Source organism: Sparus aurata, chromosome 11 (assembly GCF_900880675.1).
Source record: "Sparus aurata chromosome 11, fSpaAur1.1, whole genome shotgun sequence".
Lineage (NCBI taxonomy): Eukaryota > Metazoa > Chordata > Actinopteri > Spariformes > Sparidae > Sparus > Sparus aurata.
The window spans coordinates 6987575-7004922 of NC_044197.1; the positions used below are offsets into that span (position 1 = coordinate 6987575).

At 38.9% G+C, this 17348-nt stretch overlaps 1 protein-coding gene across 8 annotated transcripts; it reads right to left on the reverse strand.

The window, feature by feature from the left end:
- Positions 1 to 191: 191 nt before the first annotated feature.
- Positions 192 to 17237, reverse strand: LOC115590784 (AP-1 complex subunit sigma-2). 8 transcript variants are annotated; one of them, XM_030432189.1, is made up of 7 exons: positions 17122 to 17237; positions 16248 to 16426; positions 13463 to 13571; positions 13189 to 13326; positions 11448 to 11478; positions 7245 to 7307; positions 4043 to 5432 (listed from the first exon to the last, which is right to left on the reverse strand). In XM_030432189.1, the coding sequence occupies exons 2-6, from the start codon at positions 16424 to 16426 to the stop codon at positions 7255 to 7257; spliced, it is 510 nt and encodes a 169-aa protein (XP_030288049.1). In that variant the 5' UTR covers positions 17122 to 17237; the 3' UTR covers positions 4043 to 5432; positions 7245 to 7254. The 8 variants fall into 8 exon arrangements, with proteins under 8 accessions (XP_030288050.1, XP_030288052.1, XP_030288049.1 ...); XM_030432190.1 differs by lacking the exons at positions 4043 to 5432; positions 7245 to 7307; positions 11448 to 11478 and adding exons at positions 192 to 2730; positions 3603 to 3611; XM_030432188.1 differs by lacking the exon at positions 11448 to 11478.
- Between the last annotated feature and the right edge of the window lie 111 nt (positions 17238 to 17348).

Below are 17348 nucleotides of genomic sequence, written 5' to 3' on the forward strand. Positions count from 1 at the left end.
TCTGTTGATTCTGTTAAGTTTTAATTCGTGTTTCTGTTTACCTGTCATGCACACTGAGCTCAGTTTAACATGTCCCAGTCAATGTGTAACAACATCTGGAGACACATTTACTCTTCACATCACTGAAACTGGGCAGATCCCTCCTCCTGTGCTTTGTGTGACCAGCAGAGAACAGATGGAGAGGAAACAAGTTGTTTGTGACAGTACAGCCTCTCTGCCACTAGAGTACTCTTTATTGCTTAACTTAACAGGAAAACATGACCTTCCTTTTTTTTAATTCTTCAGACACTGCAGCAGTTCTGTACCCACAAAATACGCCGCAGAGAATGCCATCGATTCCATCAGTCACACCTCTGAGTCACAGTATATCATACAGAATAAATAAAACATGAAAATGCATATTAGAAGTTATATAAAAATGTTAATAGGAACAGATTTCAACATGTCAGACAACAGCGGTAAATAGAAGTAGTTGCAAAAATGAAAATCCACCAAAAAATTGATTAATTAAGAAAAAATATCCAACATGGAAATAGAAATACACATAAGAATAACATTTTATGGGGTTTATACAGTCCTATGTCAAAGGCATTTTACGTGTCAGTCTGGAAACTACTTAAAAATCTTAATACTCTGCTACGGTTTATGACACTATTGCTGTTTAGTCTTTTTTTTCCAGTCACAGTAGTAAATAGGAAGTTTACAAAGGCCAAATCTTCCCTGTTTTCGACTTTTTAATATTAAAACACCATCAGTGTGGGTTAGACAGTGAGCCGGCTTTAAAAGAGTAGACTGTGCTGCTGTAAATACTCTGGTGGAAGTGCCTCAGGTCTAAATTGTCACAATGATTAGCACTGGTTTGTTACTAGATATCAACACTGTTTACTACAGACTATATACAAAGAATAAAAGTGCTCCCGCTGTATCTGTCTCCAAAAGAATATCGGATCTACAGTTAAAGCTGCATTTATACATCATTTTCAAAGGTGCAATATGTAAGAATTTAAGATGAAAACATTTAAAATATGTAATTACCAACACAATGTGAAGGAATAATCGTTTTGTTATATGATGTCTATGTATTGTGTTGCGGAGATGTTTTAAGAAGTTAGTGTGCTAACCAGCTGGCCTCGGCAGTCCTGGTCCTCAGAGTTTACATTCCAGACCACTAGCTGCATTGCTAACCGAGCTAAATGGGTAACGGCAGCTACAGTAAGCAGCAGTTAGCGGTTACTACAGTTTTGAGTCGGAATTAAGCAAATGGACAATTTTTACATACTGTGCACCTATAATTTTTATACCAGATTAATTGAAAGGGGTGACTTCACACATTTAGCAGGTTAAGATCCAGATGTTTCTCAGATGTCGATGGAGATCACAACCAGCAGCTAAAGGAGAATAGAGCACTTCTGCAGGTGGAGATGAGATGATAATGATGCGTGAGTAGTTGATTGTTTGCTAACGTGATGTTCATAATAATGTGAGAAATTTTAATGGCAGTGTGTTCGTCAGTTTTTTTGCCAGCTTTAGTTGAAACATCCTGTCTCTTTAAGGGTCATACTGATAACATTTTTAAGTAGACAAATCATGCTTTAAAAATAATACATCCACAGAGCTTTTTTAGGATTGTTTTGTTTATCTCTGTGTTTTTTTGCTTCTTGACGTTTGGTTCTAGCTTCTTGTACTGCCTTAGCTTTACCTAGCTAGCGTTAGCCAAGCCAACGTTAGCCAGCTAGGGTTTGTGACGTTAAGTAGTGCAACAAACTTGAGGAGGCAGATGATTGGAACAACAGCATTGTTGTTGCATGCACACAAGGGGGGAAGAGGGGAGATAAAATGCTACATTAGCATGTTACCATTAACACCTTTAATTTATCCTAGACAACACTGATTTTATGTTTTAAAAGACTGGATTATCTTTGCTTTAGTAAAATACTTTAATCCCAAATACACTTGTAAAGAAGCACAGTAGTACACACACAGAGAAAAAGGTGATTTAGTTCTTCCAAACACTACATAAATAAAATAGACCCAGTGTATTTACCCACTACATTTAAAATAAGTAGGCATCCTCCAGCATTTAAGGCATTCAACGTTAAGTGGGATCCTGCCATTAACCTCTTTGGTGTTTTTAATGTAATACTTTTGACTTCCCTTTACAATAAATTCTATTCTATAACTCTTGTATAACACATTTGTAATACAGGTCATTAAAGTTCACTAAATATACTTCACAGAATAGTGTGATCTCGTCAGCTTTGGTCAATTTGAAAAACAAGCAGTTCACTCAGTTCAGCATCTTTGTGTGGACTGGAAAGCAGCAAAAACATAAAGAAAAAAACCTTAATAATGATGCAGTCTTCCTGTTTTGCTTGGTAACAGTTAACGTCATCACACACATGAATGAATAAATAAATAACTCGGTAGGAAATACCAAAACAGTGCTACATTGTTTGTCTCAGAAAGAAAGTAGAAAACAAAGGCAGAGTTGTGTAACACAGTTGAGTGTGTGTGTGTGTGTGTGTGTGTGTGTGCGCGGTTGTGAGATTGAGTATGCTCAAAGGTGAACTGGAGTTGTTCAGCTACATACAGCAGAGTAGCTGGCAGATGAAGGAGTTTGTGGCAAGTGGAAGATGATGATGATGATGATGATGATGATGATGAAGAGGAGGAGGAGTATGTTTATGTCAGTCCAATTTCCTCCAGCACACTGCGCGGGGTCTCTGCATCCTGGAGAGAGAGGAACCACAGCTCCAGTGAAGTGCTCGGCGAGCTACACACCGATTACAGCCGATTTCAACATTGACAGCATTCCTCAAATATGCACACACACGCACAAATATTGTACTTTTACTCCCCTACATTTATCTGATAACTTTAGTTACTAGTTACTTGCAGATTGCACGCTGCTCTAGAGCCAAAGTGATGCATTTGTAAATTAATTTATTTTATCAGCGATCAGATTAAAACATAAACACTGATCCTCCTTGCAAAAAGGAGCAGTTACCGGTCCTACTGCTGGATTGATGCTCTTGCGACCGCATATATGAATGTGCCAGCCTGGAGGAGCTGGACTACCTGTGCAACCTGATTGGGCAGCAGGTACGGCCTCATGCTATCAGTAGTGACGAGAACAATAGCTGAACATAAAACTAGAGAAGAATCAGTCAGGAAGGATGAGGAGAGAGCCCCATATGCAAAAACTTTCCCGTTTGGAGGGTTGATCACTTGATATCCCTGAAGTTTAACTGTGATGGTATTATACTGTGACGATTAAGTGTTCCCTTAACTTAATCCCTTAACAGTGTAATGATATTAATGACAGCTTCGTGCCATTCTATCCTAGCTTCCCAATATCAGTGATCGAGCATGTACAATACCAGAGGCCTGGAACTGGGTCACCAGAACGGAATGCAGCCATCATTAATGTCATAATGTCAGCTGTGAGAAAGTGTCTTTGTGCTATTCCTATTATTTGATAAATCATTATTTGTTCATGGTGCACTTAGCTAATGTGTCACAAATCATTAAAAAAAAAAAACATTATACAAGCAAACATCAGGGCAGGTGGCATGTGGCAGAAAGAAAAGAGAAGCACTTACTTTGGCATCCTAAAACAAGGTTCAGCACAAAGTAAAGAGAGGAGTTGCATCAGAGCAGTGAGACAGAAATCTTGTTTTATGTAAGAGGAGAAAAACAACCCGCATCTACACAGTGTAGCTCCTCAAGTGTCATTTCATTTCTAGTGCAAGATGTTCAGCCCCAGTCTTAAAATATAAACTATGTATTATTCACCAATTATAGACTTTTCACTTTCAGGGTGCATTTTGCTGAATCCCTTGTCGCCTATTTATGTGGTCTTAACATCTTCATCTGCAAAGCAAATGGAGCTTAGCACCATTCGGCGGCGAGGGGATGATTGCAACATGGAAGAAAACGGCTGCAGTAAAAACTAAATGAGTACATGTCAGCTTAACCTCGAAGGTGTCACGTGGGACAAACACAATAATCCATCAGTTATAGTAAAGAAGCAACACCAGTGTGCTCGAATGACACAGAATCACAAACAGTTTATTCATTGTATCTATTATATACATTGATAAAAAATATCCTCTATTCATCAGAATGGTCTGTATTTCTTAGTAGGACACAGATAAACAGTGACGGATCATATAAACATTTTAAGTGCTCGGTGTGCATTTAAAATACATAAAGAATTTGTAAGGCTAATTATTTAAAGGGAGTTTAAATGCCCATAACCAGAGCCCTTAGTTAATCAATGCAAAAACTAATATTTATTCATCATTAATCCCTCAAACACCACTTACCTTGGGAGCAGGCTTTTTGCTATTTATTTATTTTTAAAAAGGAAATAACCAAGATCTCTAAATAAAAAAAACAAACATTTAAAATATTGAAAATCTATAAGGTCTTTCAGTTTGTGATATGGGCTGAACACGGGTTAGTTCTAGTTTTAAGAATTATAACAACCACTCCTAGAAATCACAGCAACACCTAAGATTCAAATACATATGTTGTTATTTGTTACTGTTATTTGAATTGCAAAGATATAAAAAAAAACAAATCCACCAGAACTGGAAACACACGACTTCAAATGAATTCACGTCCCACCCATGGTTGACGTAATGGGAATTCAGTCACACAAACAAGACCAGTGATATAAAGACATGAAACATAAATGACTGGATGAACACCTCTTGGACGTAATTACTTAGAAAATGTGGAGGTAATGAGTCTGGAATCTGTGTTTTAAGGAACACACGAATTCGTACTTTATGTGTTGTTGCTAGTGTTTAGACCTAAATACTCAGACAGTCGGACACATTTGTGCACAAAGACAAAGGGATTTTGTATGAACATCATGTCCCTTCCCTAATAAGTGGTGGACCTTGAGTAAAGGATTTTCTGCATACTTTAGGCTCATGATGGCACTGATGAAAACTTGCTTCCTTACAGTGGTAATAATGAAGAGGTGTTCAACTGGTGCATTGAAACCAACAATAAGTGGATGAATGACAGGCATGTAACAATATATCACCATTAAATCAATAATATATTACAAATAAACACGCTGATGACGATTTTCAGTTAAATTCAAATCATTCAAATTTTCAAGAAAATGCGTAATCGAGCCTGAATGTTATCACCCTTTTCCTGCAGTTTTTGGTTTATTATCAATATTGTGACAATATGATATCATGACTGTCATTTATCGAATTGAATAGTGAGCCGAGAGTACAGTTACACCCCGTGAACAATGACAATGACAGGTGCTCAGAGGGCAGAGAGAAAGGTGTCAGGCAGCACTGAGGAGCTCAGCATGCAGGGTGGGTAGCAGCAGCAGCAGCAGCAGCAGCAGCAGCGATGGCAGCCATTCAGTACACAGGCACAGTAAAGTACTCATGTCGGGGCTGAGGGAGAGAAACGCATACAGCTTAGAAAACAAGGCAACATTGAGTCGTAACAGCCACCTCATACAGACGTTCACAGGACATGCAGGAGACAGTGCAACAAGCTGGAGGGATCACTTCAGACAAACTATTCTCACCACTGTTCCGCCTGTATCTATCAGGGGAGTCGCTTTAGGTGGGGATACACTTATTCACTTTCTTGCCAAAGAGTTAGACGAGAAGATACACATCATTCTCACGTCTCTATGAGAAATATTAAACCTAGTGCCAGGAGTTCATACAGAGTGGAAACAGGGGGAAACAGCTAGCCTGGCTCTGTCTAAAGATGAAAAAAGACCCATCAGCACCTCTAAAGCTCACTAATTAACATGTTATATCTTGTTCTTTAATTCTGTAAGTTGGCAAAATAGAAAAAAACAAAACATAAAAAGGCATTTTTAATTTGCTGGTATGTGCCTCTGCGAAGTCATTAGCCTAGCCGAGAAATACTTTCCCCACATAACCCCCTGTAAAACCATGAATTGCTGATTTTCTGTTTAAATTTAATGTGGACTAAAGACACTCAGGGTGGGAGGTCACATGATGGGATAATGTTGTACTGTTGTCTTCCAGGTTGCAGGTTGTATAAACGCAGGGAATTTGAGAAATTGTTAACACTTCCTGATTGATCAGCAACTGAAAAAACAATGTCTATTAAGATTCTAAAGGGACTTCGGTCCGTATTTCAAGGTAAAACAACTTATCTGATAAATCAGCTTCCATTAGACATCAGCTAACACGTACATCTAACCACTTACTAGCAAACATCACAATTTCATCATGTTAAACGAAACAAGAGGAAAGTATAATTCTCAAATATTAACTTACATCTAAGGTACATTTTACTTAAGCCTGGAAGTGAAACACACTGGATGTAATCCAAAAAGTATTGTAGGCTAGAGAATGGCAAAATGCTACGTAATAAAGTTTGATATATGGCCCAATGACACTCTATATTTTCACTGTCCATTGTATTTTCAGTTGCTGATCAATCACACTGTGGTTAAATGAGAACAATGTGTCAGATTCTCTACAAACATACAACTAAGAACATGTAACATAGCAGCGTGACAATTTCCCAGCATTTGAGCTTCCCACCCTGAGCGTGAAAATGGCCGCCATGTGAATATGGTAATCACCTCTGGACAGAGCCAGGCTGGCTACTTCCCCCTGTTCATAGAATTTATGATAAAGCTTTATCAACCGTCTCCTGGCTGTGAGTTCATATTTAGCATTCAGACATGAGAGTGGTATCTTTTTCTCGACTTCCACCCAGCAAGAAGGAGAATAAACATATATCTCAAAATGTCAAACTACTTCTTTAAGCTGCCTTTTCCCCCTACTTAGCCAAAGTCAAACAAACTCACAGTGATTTAAGCTCATATTTTAAATGTCTCAAATGACTGTATGAACAATTAAACAGACATGGATACAGTTTAATGTTCGCTGCTAATTCAGTTTACCTGCAGGCACACGGTCAAAGTGTCAACTATCCAAACATATAAACTTCTGGTAACGGACGATGTCGATGAAATTTGACACATAAATGGAAAACAAAGACAAACAGACTACGACAGGCTTTGTTTTCAACACAAACATGTATTGTCAGCTGTGGAGAGACTAACTAGTGACACGACACCAGGAAAACTGGCGTAACCAGCAGGAACTGAGAAACAGACAGACTGTTATATACAGTTAGAGGACTGAGACTAGTTCTGACTAAAGGGCTCTAGTGGCATGAATGGCCTAAATCCACAGAAACAGAGTAATCACCTCAGCTGGCCTAGTTCTGGAAAAGACCAGAGGACTCAGAGACCATATTTGGGACCATGACACCTGTGAGGTAAACAATTTTATAAGGACAACAATAAAAAAAGCAAAGCACTGGTGGTCAACTTGGATGAAGGGGAAATCTCTCAGGAGCCTACAGCATCTATACATCTACAGTATGTGCTCGGGGAGCGGGAGGTTAACTGTGCACCGACACAATAACACAAAGCCCTCTTCATTGGGACGCCTATGTTCAATTGATGATCTCTGCCGAGATGAGCTGAGCAGGAGGTCTTCAGAGGCATCATTACTCTAAAAGGAGATTTGCTTACTGGCACCAAAGTAATGGCCGGCTCCTGAGAAGTGTTTCATTAAAAGGCTTATTAAAATAACTTGGACCAAATCCCCTGTGGCATGTTTTCCATGTAATCACAGCAGTATGCACCTACTAATGCTTTCAAGACGGAGGCCCTCATTCCAAATGTGCCCCCAACTCAACCTACAGCATTATTCTTCTCTAACTTATATGTACGATATGTTTAGATCTTTTAAAGGATGACAACCTTTGACTCTGATGCTAAAAATCAGGTAACATGTGTGTTTGTGTGTTCATACAGTATATGTCTCTCACACATGTTGAAACATTTACTACACATGTGGAAATTCAACATCTTACCATTGTATTGTTGTGTTTAAAAGTTCAAATAATTTACTACATTGTTTTATCACTGTGTCACATGTAGGCGTTTCTGAATTTTATTTGATTGTTGGTTATAAAATGAAGAAAGTATTCCCAAACAAAAGCACTATTTACTTTTGTTTGTGCAACGTAATCTAATGCCTTTTTAAAAAACGTAAATACATATTTGTGAGGTGTTTTTTTTAAATATTTACATCTTAAGTAGGGGCATGTCAGCTTCAGCTAGAGGGCAAAAGACAGGAAAGTGAAGTGGGAGAGTACTGAGAGGCAGATTAACGCATTCTTTGGTTGTTTTAATCTGCTTTTTTGAGAATGTGAAAAATGTCGATTAACACTTCCCTTCTTGTTCAAAAACCTGCAAAATAAATATTAATAAATGCAAAATACTGATTCAACATGTTATCATTCATTAAAAAGTTCACACCATTTCAATCCAACATAGAGAGTAATGAATCTCTTTTCATTCAGTGCTGTTAGTAAAACAACAGGCTCGTCTTCACACAGGCGGCATAGCTCTTTTACTTACACATGAAAACATTTACAATCTAAATTTGACATTTTTACTTGAAAATGTATGTGAAATTCCAATTAAAGGACCAGTGTGTAGAATTTAGCAGCATCTTGTGGTGAGGATGCCGGCTGCAACCAACTAAATACCCCTCAACTCATCCTCCCCTTTGCAAGTTTGCAAGAGAACCTAACATCGCTTTCAAGAAACGCAAAAGTCCCTCTTTCAAACCAGTGCAACATGGCGGACTCCTCTGTAGATACAGTATAAAAGGCTCGTTCCAAGGTGATGAAAACGCGACGACTCTGAATTTCAGGTGATTACACACTAGTGACATCACAATTATGAATAACAAAATATGTTTCTGCCAATAGATCTCCCTAAAAACTACACACTGGACCTTCGTGATTCAAAAATGATAATTCAAATATTTGTTTTAATGTAATATAATGTAAATAAAAAGTGTTGGATTAAACCGCCTGTTAGTGAAAATGAGCATATTCAGACATGTTCTAAACATTCAAGTTTGAGTTCATGCCTGTGATGACCCTTTTCATGGTGTCATGTATTTTTCACTCAGAGTTAAGAGAGAGTAACACTGGCGGTAACACATGCAGGTAGAAGTCCACGGCACGCAGAACTGGCAACCCATGCCGACTGACTGACGGCACCAGTCTAGTAGTTACCAATTGCCTGGACGGAGGCACGGATGGACTCTAGGCCCATTACAAGATCTCCTCATTTGGCAAACTTCCCCAGTCTTCATTCTGGCTCTACAAATACAGAATTGAGCCAATCAGAGACCTCTTTCTCTCTCCCTCTCGGGGTAAACGTGGATTGGCACTCTTCGCGGTTTTGACCCCATTTCTTCAAAGTGAGAATATCAACTAAAATGGCTCCTCACTTCATAACTGCACACATTTGGAGAGTGAAAAGCTACATTAGGAACTTACCATAAGCCTTTTAGGATCACAGTACAGTATGTTCTGTAAAGTACAGCTACCTGATGGTCCTGTTGACTGTGAATCAGCGAAAAGCTTCACAGTTTGTCCTCAGAGATTATGGACTTGGCCGGGCAGCAGCTGCCTCACAGTTAATGGGCCACACTTGGATATCCTTCTGCTCTCTCACTTTATTGCTGTATTTCATTACTTACTTTCGGGCTGCTTGTGTTCCAAGTTTGGTAACATGAGTAAAATGTCAAGGTCATGAAGGTTATTAAGCTCAAATATGACTTATTTTCAATAAGCACTGCATTGGCTACCAAAGGTAATAATAAAGAGAGATTTTATCACACATTAAGAAATGAGAAAGGCAAAGTAATAGTTTCATGATTGAACATAAAAATGTAGCAAACTGATAAGACTTATGGTGGAGTTCTGTAAAATTAAACTTTCTGCAGTCGAAGAGGTATGTTGCCAAACGCTGTGTTTAAAGGTTAAATTTATATTTAGATTCATACACAGTTCCCTAAACAAAACAACAGATTATTTCTGGGGATATCCACAAGTTTTCTGGGGAGGTCACTCTAGAAACGATAATGGGCGATACTTCCAGTGCTCAGCAGAACTAGCGTAAGTGACAAACTATGATAATAACTCACCCACCAACGCACTTTCATGGCTTTAGAAGCAAAAGCTAAGCGGGCTAAGCAACTCTAATAGTGTTTTTAACATTCACTGAATTAAGTTGCTAACCTTAATCTTCATGAATAAATGATAAACCTTCCCAGTTGCTTTAGGAACAGGACTTGTGTCCTGTTAACATGGCAAGTGCAGGTTTCCTTAAGTTATTATGTGCAAGATATCATGGGGCTAAGAATGAGGTGGATTGGCTTATGCCAGAATATCTGTATCCGTGTATACATGATCAAATGTGCAAAATGATATATTCTTAGGAACATTTGATCCATGTTTTTTCTTTTTTTGTTTGTTTTTAACCTGCAAAATATTCTGGATTCGTTTGTATCTTTACCACAAAGTTTGAAGAATCTCTGCCGAGTCTTTTGTGTTGAATGTAAAAAAACAGATATCCAGTATTGGTGGTTCTCCACAGTTAACAGCATCTTTCCTCAATGGATGTTAATGGTTTGTCATCAGTGGCCTGATTTTGCTTCCCAGAACTCATTAGCAGTGGCCTTTTGGCTCGATAAACACTAAATGTTGAGCAAAAGAAATCCAACAAACCAATCAGCCTGGTGAAACAGATTAGGTCTGTGTATACAAGACTACTGTGCAATCAGAAATACCATGTGTTTCTGCCTATTTAATGTGTATTCAAGACTAAAAACTGCTTTTACCAGATCTTTTTCACAGTGTGTTTAAGAATTAAAAAGTAGTAATTCACTTAAACATGCCAACTGGAACAGCTTCTTCTAGAAACACAAAGTAAAAATATCTGAATTAGGATATGTTTAAGCTTTTAGTTTTGATATATGTCATTAAGGGACAGAGAGCGACAGAGAGCTCCCTGTGTACTGAAGCTGAAACAGCTGCAGTGTTGTAAACTGTGTTTATTGGTGCACTCCAAAGTATGCTTTCGGTCAGCATCATAATTGCAGTGACAATGTGTTTTTTTTCTTTGCAACTGTAATTATGCTCCCTCCATATGAAATGCTAATGTAGGCCAGACGTGTTTGTGTGGTCTCAGCTGTGCAGACAATGAGGCTTTGTTTGTGGGCAGGAACTTGAGCTACCCTCACTCCAACCTTCAATCCACTCAGAAAAGACTGTAAAGAATGTTGGAAATTTCAGAGTGGCAAATCAAAATCAAACGTTTTAGTGACACTGAAAAGGAATCAGAGGAATCATGGTTGAGGTCAATACAAAAGCAGAAAAAACACACCAGCAACTTTAAAATGTCCAATGCATTCATGACACTTGAAATGTTGCACGTATGTTGTTTCTGCTGGTTTTAGAGTTGTGTTGGTGAGTCTAAGGTACATCTATGGCTACTAATCTAACACTACAGCAAGGGTTATCTTGGTTTTTAACTGTACCTGCAAACAGGCGCATCTGAAAGTCTATATTCTGCAAATTACAATAGTAAAGAACACACAGGCAAGGAGAGAAAATATGTCAGCTGAAATCAAGATAAACAGTTAAGCATCGTGAAGCCAATGAAAGGAGGATCTGAAGAAATAAAATGTCAAACATCGGTGAAAAAAAGGCTGCATAAATCAAGAGAATTCATGCATCGAAGAAAATGAAATTAAAGATACATTTAGGACAACACTGACCAGGGAGATAAATAATTACAAGAAAGGAACACCATAGTGCAGTGGCAGTGCCAGGTGACCTCCCTCCGCTCAATAGAGCCGTAAGAAGGGTAAGAAGGATAAATTCAACAGCCAAGAATGCCTATAAGCAGAAGGTAAAGTAATTATAGCTACTCTAGTTAAGGTAGTGAAGTTCATTTGTAGTAACAAGGTTCACATTTCTTCAGGTGACTTACTGACTTTAAGGTGCAACATGTATGAATTTTTTCAAAACATTAAAAAATGATGCAAAATCATCAACAGACTGAAGAAACAACAGTTCTGATTACATAACATTAACATTGTCTATGTTTTGTTCTCGCCTCCAGCCAGTTTACAACTCAAGATGTAGACACAGCTGATACACCTTTTAGCTGAATTAACTTAGCTTAGTAGCTACGGTAGGCAGCTACAGTTAGCCGCAGTTGATATGAATTCAACAGGTGGCCAATTCTTACATATTGCACCTTTAACCTATGTATTATTATTCTTTATTAAGGATTTCATTGAAAAATAATAAAAATATTATTTTTATGAAATCAGACCACATTTTTGATACTATTTGTGGACTGCCTTTTTTCTGCAATAGCCACCCAATGCATTGGAATTAATAAATGATATCTCTATATATTCATTTTCATTGTGAATGGTGGAGTCTGACATTCCTGTGCTAGATTCAGATAGCCCTCAGATGCAAGAGGGGTTCACAAATGATTCATGTTTTTCAGTTTTGCACTGTTTTATCTATGTGATGTCAGCCTCACTGTTCACTCTTTTACAAGCATATCAAAGCTCGGCTCGGGGCCCTTTGCTGCGTGTCACTCCCCCTCTCTCTCATCCTGTTTCCTGTCATATCTCAATCTGTCCTAGCAATAAAGCCATATTAGGCAAAAAAACCCCCCAAAACATTCAACTAGCGAAACGCAACGGAATTGACACTAAGATTAGCTCTCACCGTGACCGTTCATCAGAAATATGTCAAACAAGACACAGTTTTATCAGACAATTAATTATAAATATTGCAGTAAGTACTGGAAGAGGGAGCAGCCTCAGTAAATGTGCTCCCAGCAACCTATTATTTGTGAATTTTTAATTTGCAAAGGAAATCATGGAAAATAAGAGATTTAAAAAAAGAAAAAGTCCAAAAACCCAACAAATGTACTAAAAAGGTTTGTTAGGCCAAGTTGTGGTTTGAATGGATAAAAACAACGCACAATCTAAGTATTAAACTGTACTTGATGATACCACCAGTACCTGAAACAAATACGACTGAAATCTTTACAACTTTAGGTAGCTCGGACTACTGGTGTAAAATACTTTGATTCACTCCTCTAACTCCTCCTCATCTATACCACCTGACTTTGATGTGAAAAGTCACAAATGTCGACACAGTTAGCATGGAAAGTGAGGGAAGATTAATAAATTAACAGTAGCAGTAATATATATTTTTTTCTTCCCAAATTGATTTCATAAGGCGACTTACCTCCTGTAGCAAGTCAGCCTGCTCAATGGCCTTCAATACGTTCTTTTTGGACGTCTCCTGAGCTTCCCCACCCAGCAGGAACTCATCCAGGATGAAGTAAGCCTTCTCAAAGTTGAAAATAATGTCCAGCTCACAAACCTGTTGAAATGAAAATGAACAAACACTCATTAAGAATGACTAGCACCTTACACCTGGTTCCAACATTTGGCAAAAACATGTGATTAACTATGTCATCGTGGATACAACACACTTGAAAGAACAAGCAGAAACCTACACTGCCGAAGTATTTATCCAGCAGCTCCACGTATCTGTGGATGATCTCCAGTGTGATGAGCTCGTTGTCCTGGTCCTCTATGGCACAGCAGAAGTAAAGGCTGGCATATCTGCAACACAATGACAAAAGTCAAATATCAACCAAAAATGGAAAATCAACCATTAGTGTGCTCTGTGCACAGATGCACACTGAGTGTGGTAAACATGCCCCTGCCCCTACACTTTAGGAATCTGTTGCAGATATCAAATCCAGAATGAGTGTATATTTATAAAAAACAGTAAAGTTTATGAGTCTGGACATTAAATATCTTGTCTTTGCATGTTATTTAGTTAAATGTAGCTCAAAGGTGATTTGCAAATCATTATATTCTATTTTTATTTATGTTTTACACAGTGTCACCGCTCTTTTTAGAATCAGGGCTGTAAGTAAAAGAAGAGCTGACTTTGATTTTTTATCACTTAGACAGGATCTAGAAGTAATACATAGTGTCTCCAAGCTGGCTGCAATGGTGCTGAGATGGCACTTCTGTGTTATTATTAAAAATCGCTGTTTACTGTGCACAGGGTATTCATTTAAAAGCCAGAAGCCGGATGCAGAAGGCTGCATGAGTTAAGCCTCATTCTGCCATGGTTCCTTATCCCTGATAATCCTTAAGGCACTCTTTAAGCATGTGATGATTGGCTAATAAAGGAGCTGGTCAGTTGATCCCCAAAGAGCCCGCAGGGCAGGAGGGCACAGTGGACAAGGCTGGAGATTTCAAACAGACAAGTAACAAGTCTCAAAACAGACGGGACTTGAACTTGTTGGCGTTATCGATTCCCGTCATTCGATAGTGATGTTTCTTTTAGATTCCTGAATCGTTTCCTGATCCACTCCATCATTGTCTGCTGTGTGCGAGCGAATGCAAGGCACAGCCAAGCTCAGGAAACACAAAGGGTTCAGTTCAGATGTTTAGTTGTTGTGGCAGAGAGAAATGATACAGCACTTTTACTGGAGCTGAATCATACGGCAAGAGGGTGTTCAGGATCAAACCTTTCAAAGCAAATGCATGGAGAGAACGTCCCTGATATAATTTACTTCTCTATGATACATTCAGCACTTTGTCTTTTTTTCATAATGTTGTTTATGACTTTTTTAGGGGTTGTATAATTTTTGTTGATGGCAGGGAGCTCGGAGCCTTAATGGGAGGGAAATTCTCTGTTTTCAAATACTAAAGCAGTCTGATTTGGCAAAAATGTCGACTGGGAAGCCTTATCTCTGATCCCAGATTGATTCTGACACACAGCCAGATAAGATACAGTACACATTATGAGGACTTGAATTGCTATAACCTGTCTTCATGCAAACATGCTTTGAGCTGAAACATTAAGATGATTCATTGATAAGTCGAATTATTAAATATGCCACAAATTCACTGCTTCCAGCTTCTCAAATGTGAGGATTTCCTTCTTTTCTGCAGGATTGGAGAGTATAATGAATATATTTGGGTTTTGGACTTGATGGGAAATAAAACAAGTCAATCGGATACATCACCTTGGGCTTTGGGAAAGTACAACAGACAGTTTTTGCTTTTTTCTGACATTACCTTGACTAAATGATTCATCAATTAACAAAAAAAAAGCCGCATATTAACTGGTAGTGAAAACTACTGTTAGTTGCAGCTCTAGACGTGCTGTATGCCGTCAAGAAGACAGGCTGTGTGTTGAAACACGAGACGGCTGCACATTATTAAAAGCCCCTACCGTAACTGTGTGTTTCCTTTCAACGAACGCAAGTTACGTTAGTCTTTACTATAACTATGTGCTCCAGATCTCATATCTCCAGATCCCATTTCAGCCTTCAACAGTCTTAACATCAAACAGCAGCAACAGTCTCTGTCTTGGTTGTATTAAAAACTATTTCCACTGGGCGTCATGTGACTCAGCTGGCTCCGGGTCAGAGCGCTTACCCGTGGATCTGACCTGACAGCTTATCATTTTCATTTCTTCTTACTAGAACGTGTAACAAAAAAACGTGTCCAAAAAAATAAAACAATAAAGAAGTAGGATTTGTGGCCTTTCTCGCCTACTTAAAACCATAATGCGTCAACCATTACAAATCATCTTCTCTTGGACCTTCAACAAAGGTTTTGTACATTTTTTAGCAAAGACTTATTGTATCAGCTCTCACACAGCTGTATCCAAGAGCTCTTGCCTGCTTGGCATGTGAGTGACAGTTAGAAAGCTGGAAGCTGCAAAAAACTGCGGTGCAAAGAGATGTTTTCTGATTACTGCAGCACAACAAGATCCTGAGGCAGCAACGCTAATTGCTTATCTAATTACACTGTTATGCCTTAACAGGATGCAATAAATGCACTGAATTGTTGCAGGCAACATAACAGACACAAAGACATATGAATATTTATGAAAATGGCAAAGTATTTACTTTAAACTACTTGTTTAAACATTTGTGTGGTTAGGCAATGGTGCAACATCGTTGACTTGTCTGCACTTTGTGTGCTTGCAGTGTTTGTCTGTCCCTGTATGGTCGCCTGGGTTCACGCATAGTCTGCCTGCCTGTCCGTTGGCACAGCAACAGGATATAATGAGGCAAAATTAATGCTCTTTCTTGTCATAGTCATGATGTCGTTGTCTCTTTGTCAACACTCTCTCTGGATCCACTAACCGGACCATGTCTCTGAATGATGGGTTTATGAATTGCCCAGGGAAGTGTGAAAAATTATTTTCTGCGAGCGTTCAACCAGAAAGAAACATTTGATTCATAACCAGGTCCCATTCCTACCCACCTCTTATATACAATCTTGAGGTCTCTCCACTCCAGAAAGCTGCACATTTTGGGCTTCCGAGCCAAGACCGTCTGCACCAACTCTCTGGTGATCTTCTTTTTCTCCTTATCACACAAAGGCACGTACCACTTCTGGAGCCTGAGCTTGCCTTGTCGACTGAACAGGAGCATGAACTGCATCTGGAATTAGGAGATGAGAGGAAACAGATGAGCTGAGGAAGGAGTGGGTGGCTGAAAGCATCCGCAGAAAGAGGCTAAAGGCATTATAAGAAGACATCTCATCACTTTTACTGTGGAGATATCAAGAGTTTGACCGATTAAGACAACTTCAGCCAAATTGAGTAAATTATTAGTGTGGGAGGGGCTGAATACAATTTAAATGTTTATCAGGTGAATCAACCTCAGGACATTAATAACAGCATATCCCTCTATGTAATAACTGAATGTCAGGTGGATATAGAGTAGTTAATTGGTTGTGAGGCTCTGTGTGGTCTGCTGCCATGTGTCCAACGTAAACAGCGCACTATTTTTTTACTTCATGCTCAAATTCAGCCTGTTTAACAGAGACAACATATCTCACGTCTTAAATTCAAGACACTTTGAAACAGAAAGAAGCAAGAAAAACACGAGTGTCTTTTAAATAAGCAATTCAAAAAGCCGGCTCTCTCCATTTGAACCAACAACATGACTAGAATGATCCCCTCCTCACCGTTATCAACACAGCCCAACGGAAGTACCCTCAACAACCGTTATTTAGCGCTTAGCATTAGCCTGTCGAGCCGCCGACGAGAATGTTTTAAAACACGACATGCGAACGAGAATATCCGTACGTTGTAATATAAAACATGACATAATACACACTCTAAACTACTTACCTTGGAAACAACACTGTATTCTCCTCTGAAGAAATGAGCCTCACAACGCCACCCCTGAAGCACACACGGCCACTTGGCATCAAGCCGCTGATTGGTCAACCAGGCACTCGCGACGCTGTCAGTTGGCCAACGTTTTTTATTAGGCCCCGCCCATCAAACTCTTTAACTGGATATCGCGGATGTGATTGGCTTGACTTTACATCAGTCAAACCACAAAGATGCCGGCT

Excerpts from the sequence above, each read along its gene's own strand:
- LOC115590784 (XM_030432188.1), bottom strand. The coding sequence starts at position 16,426 with ATGCAGTTCATGCTCCTGTTCAGTCGACAAGGCAAGCTCAGGCTCCAG. Across the intron at positions 13,327-13,462 it reads TGGATAAATACTTCGGCAGT|GTTTGTGAGCTGGACATTAT; the intron begins GTAGGTTTCTGC and ends TCATTTCAACAG. Across the intron at positions 5,433-7,244 it reads CCAGAACTAGGCCAGCTGAG|CCCCGACATGAGTACTTTAC; the intron begins GTGATTACTCTG and ends TCTCTCCCTCAG.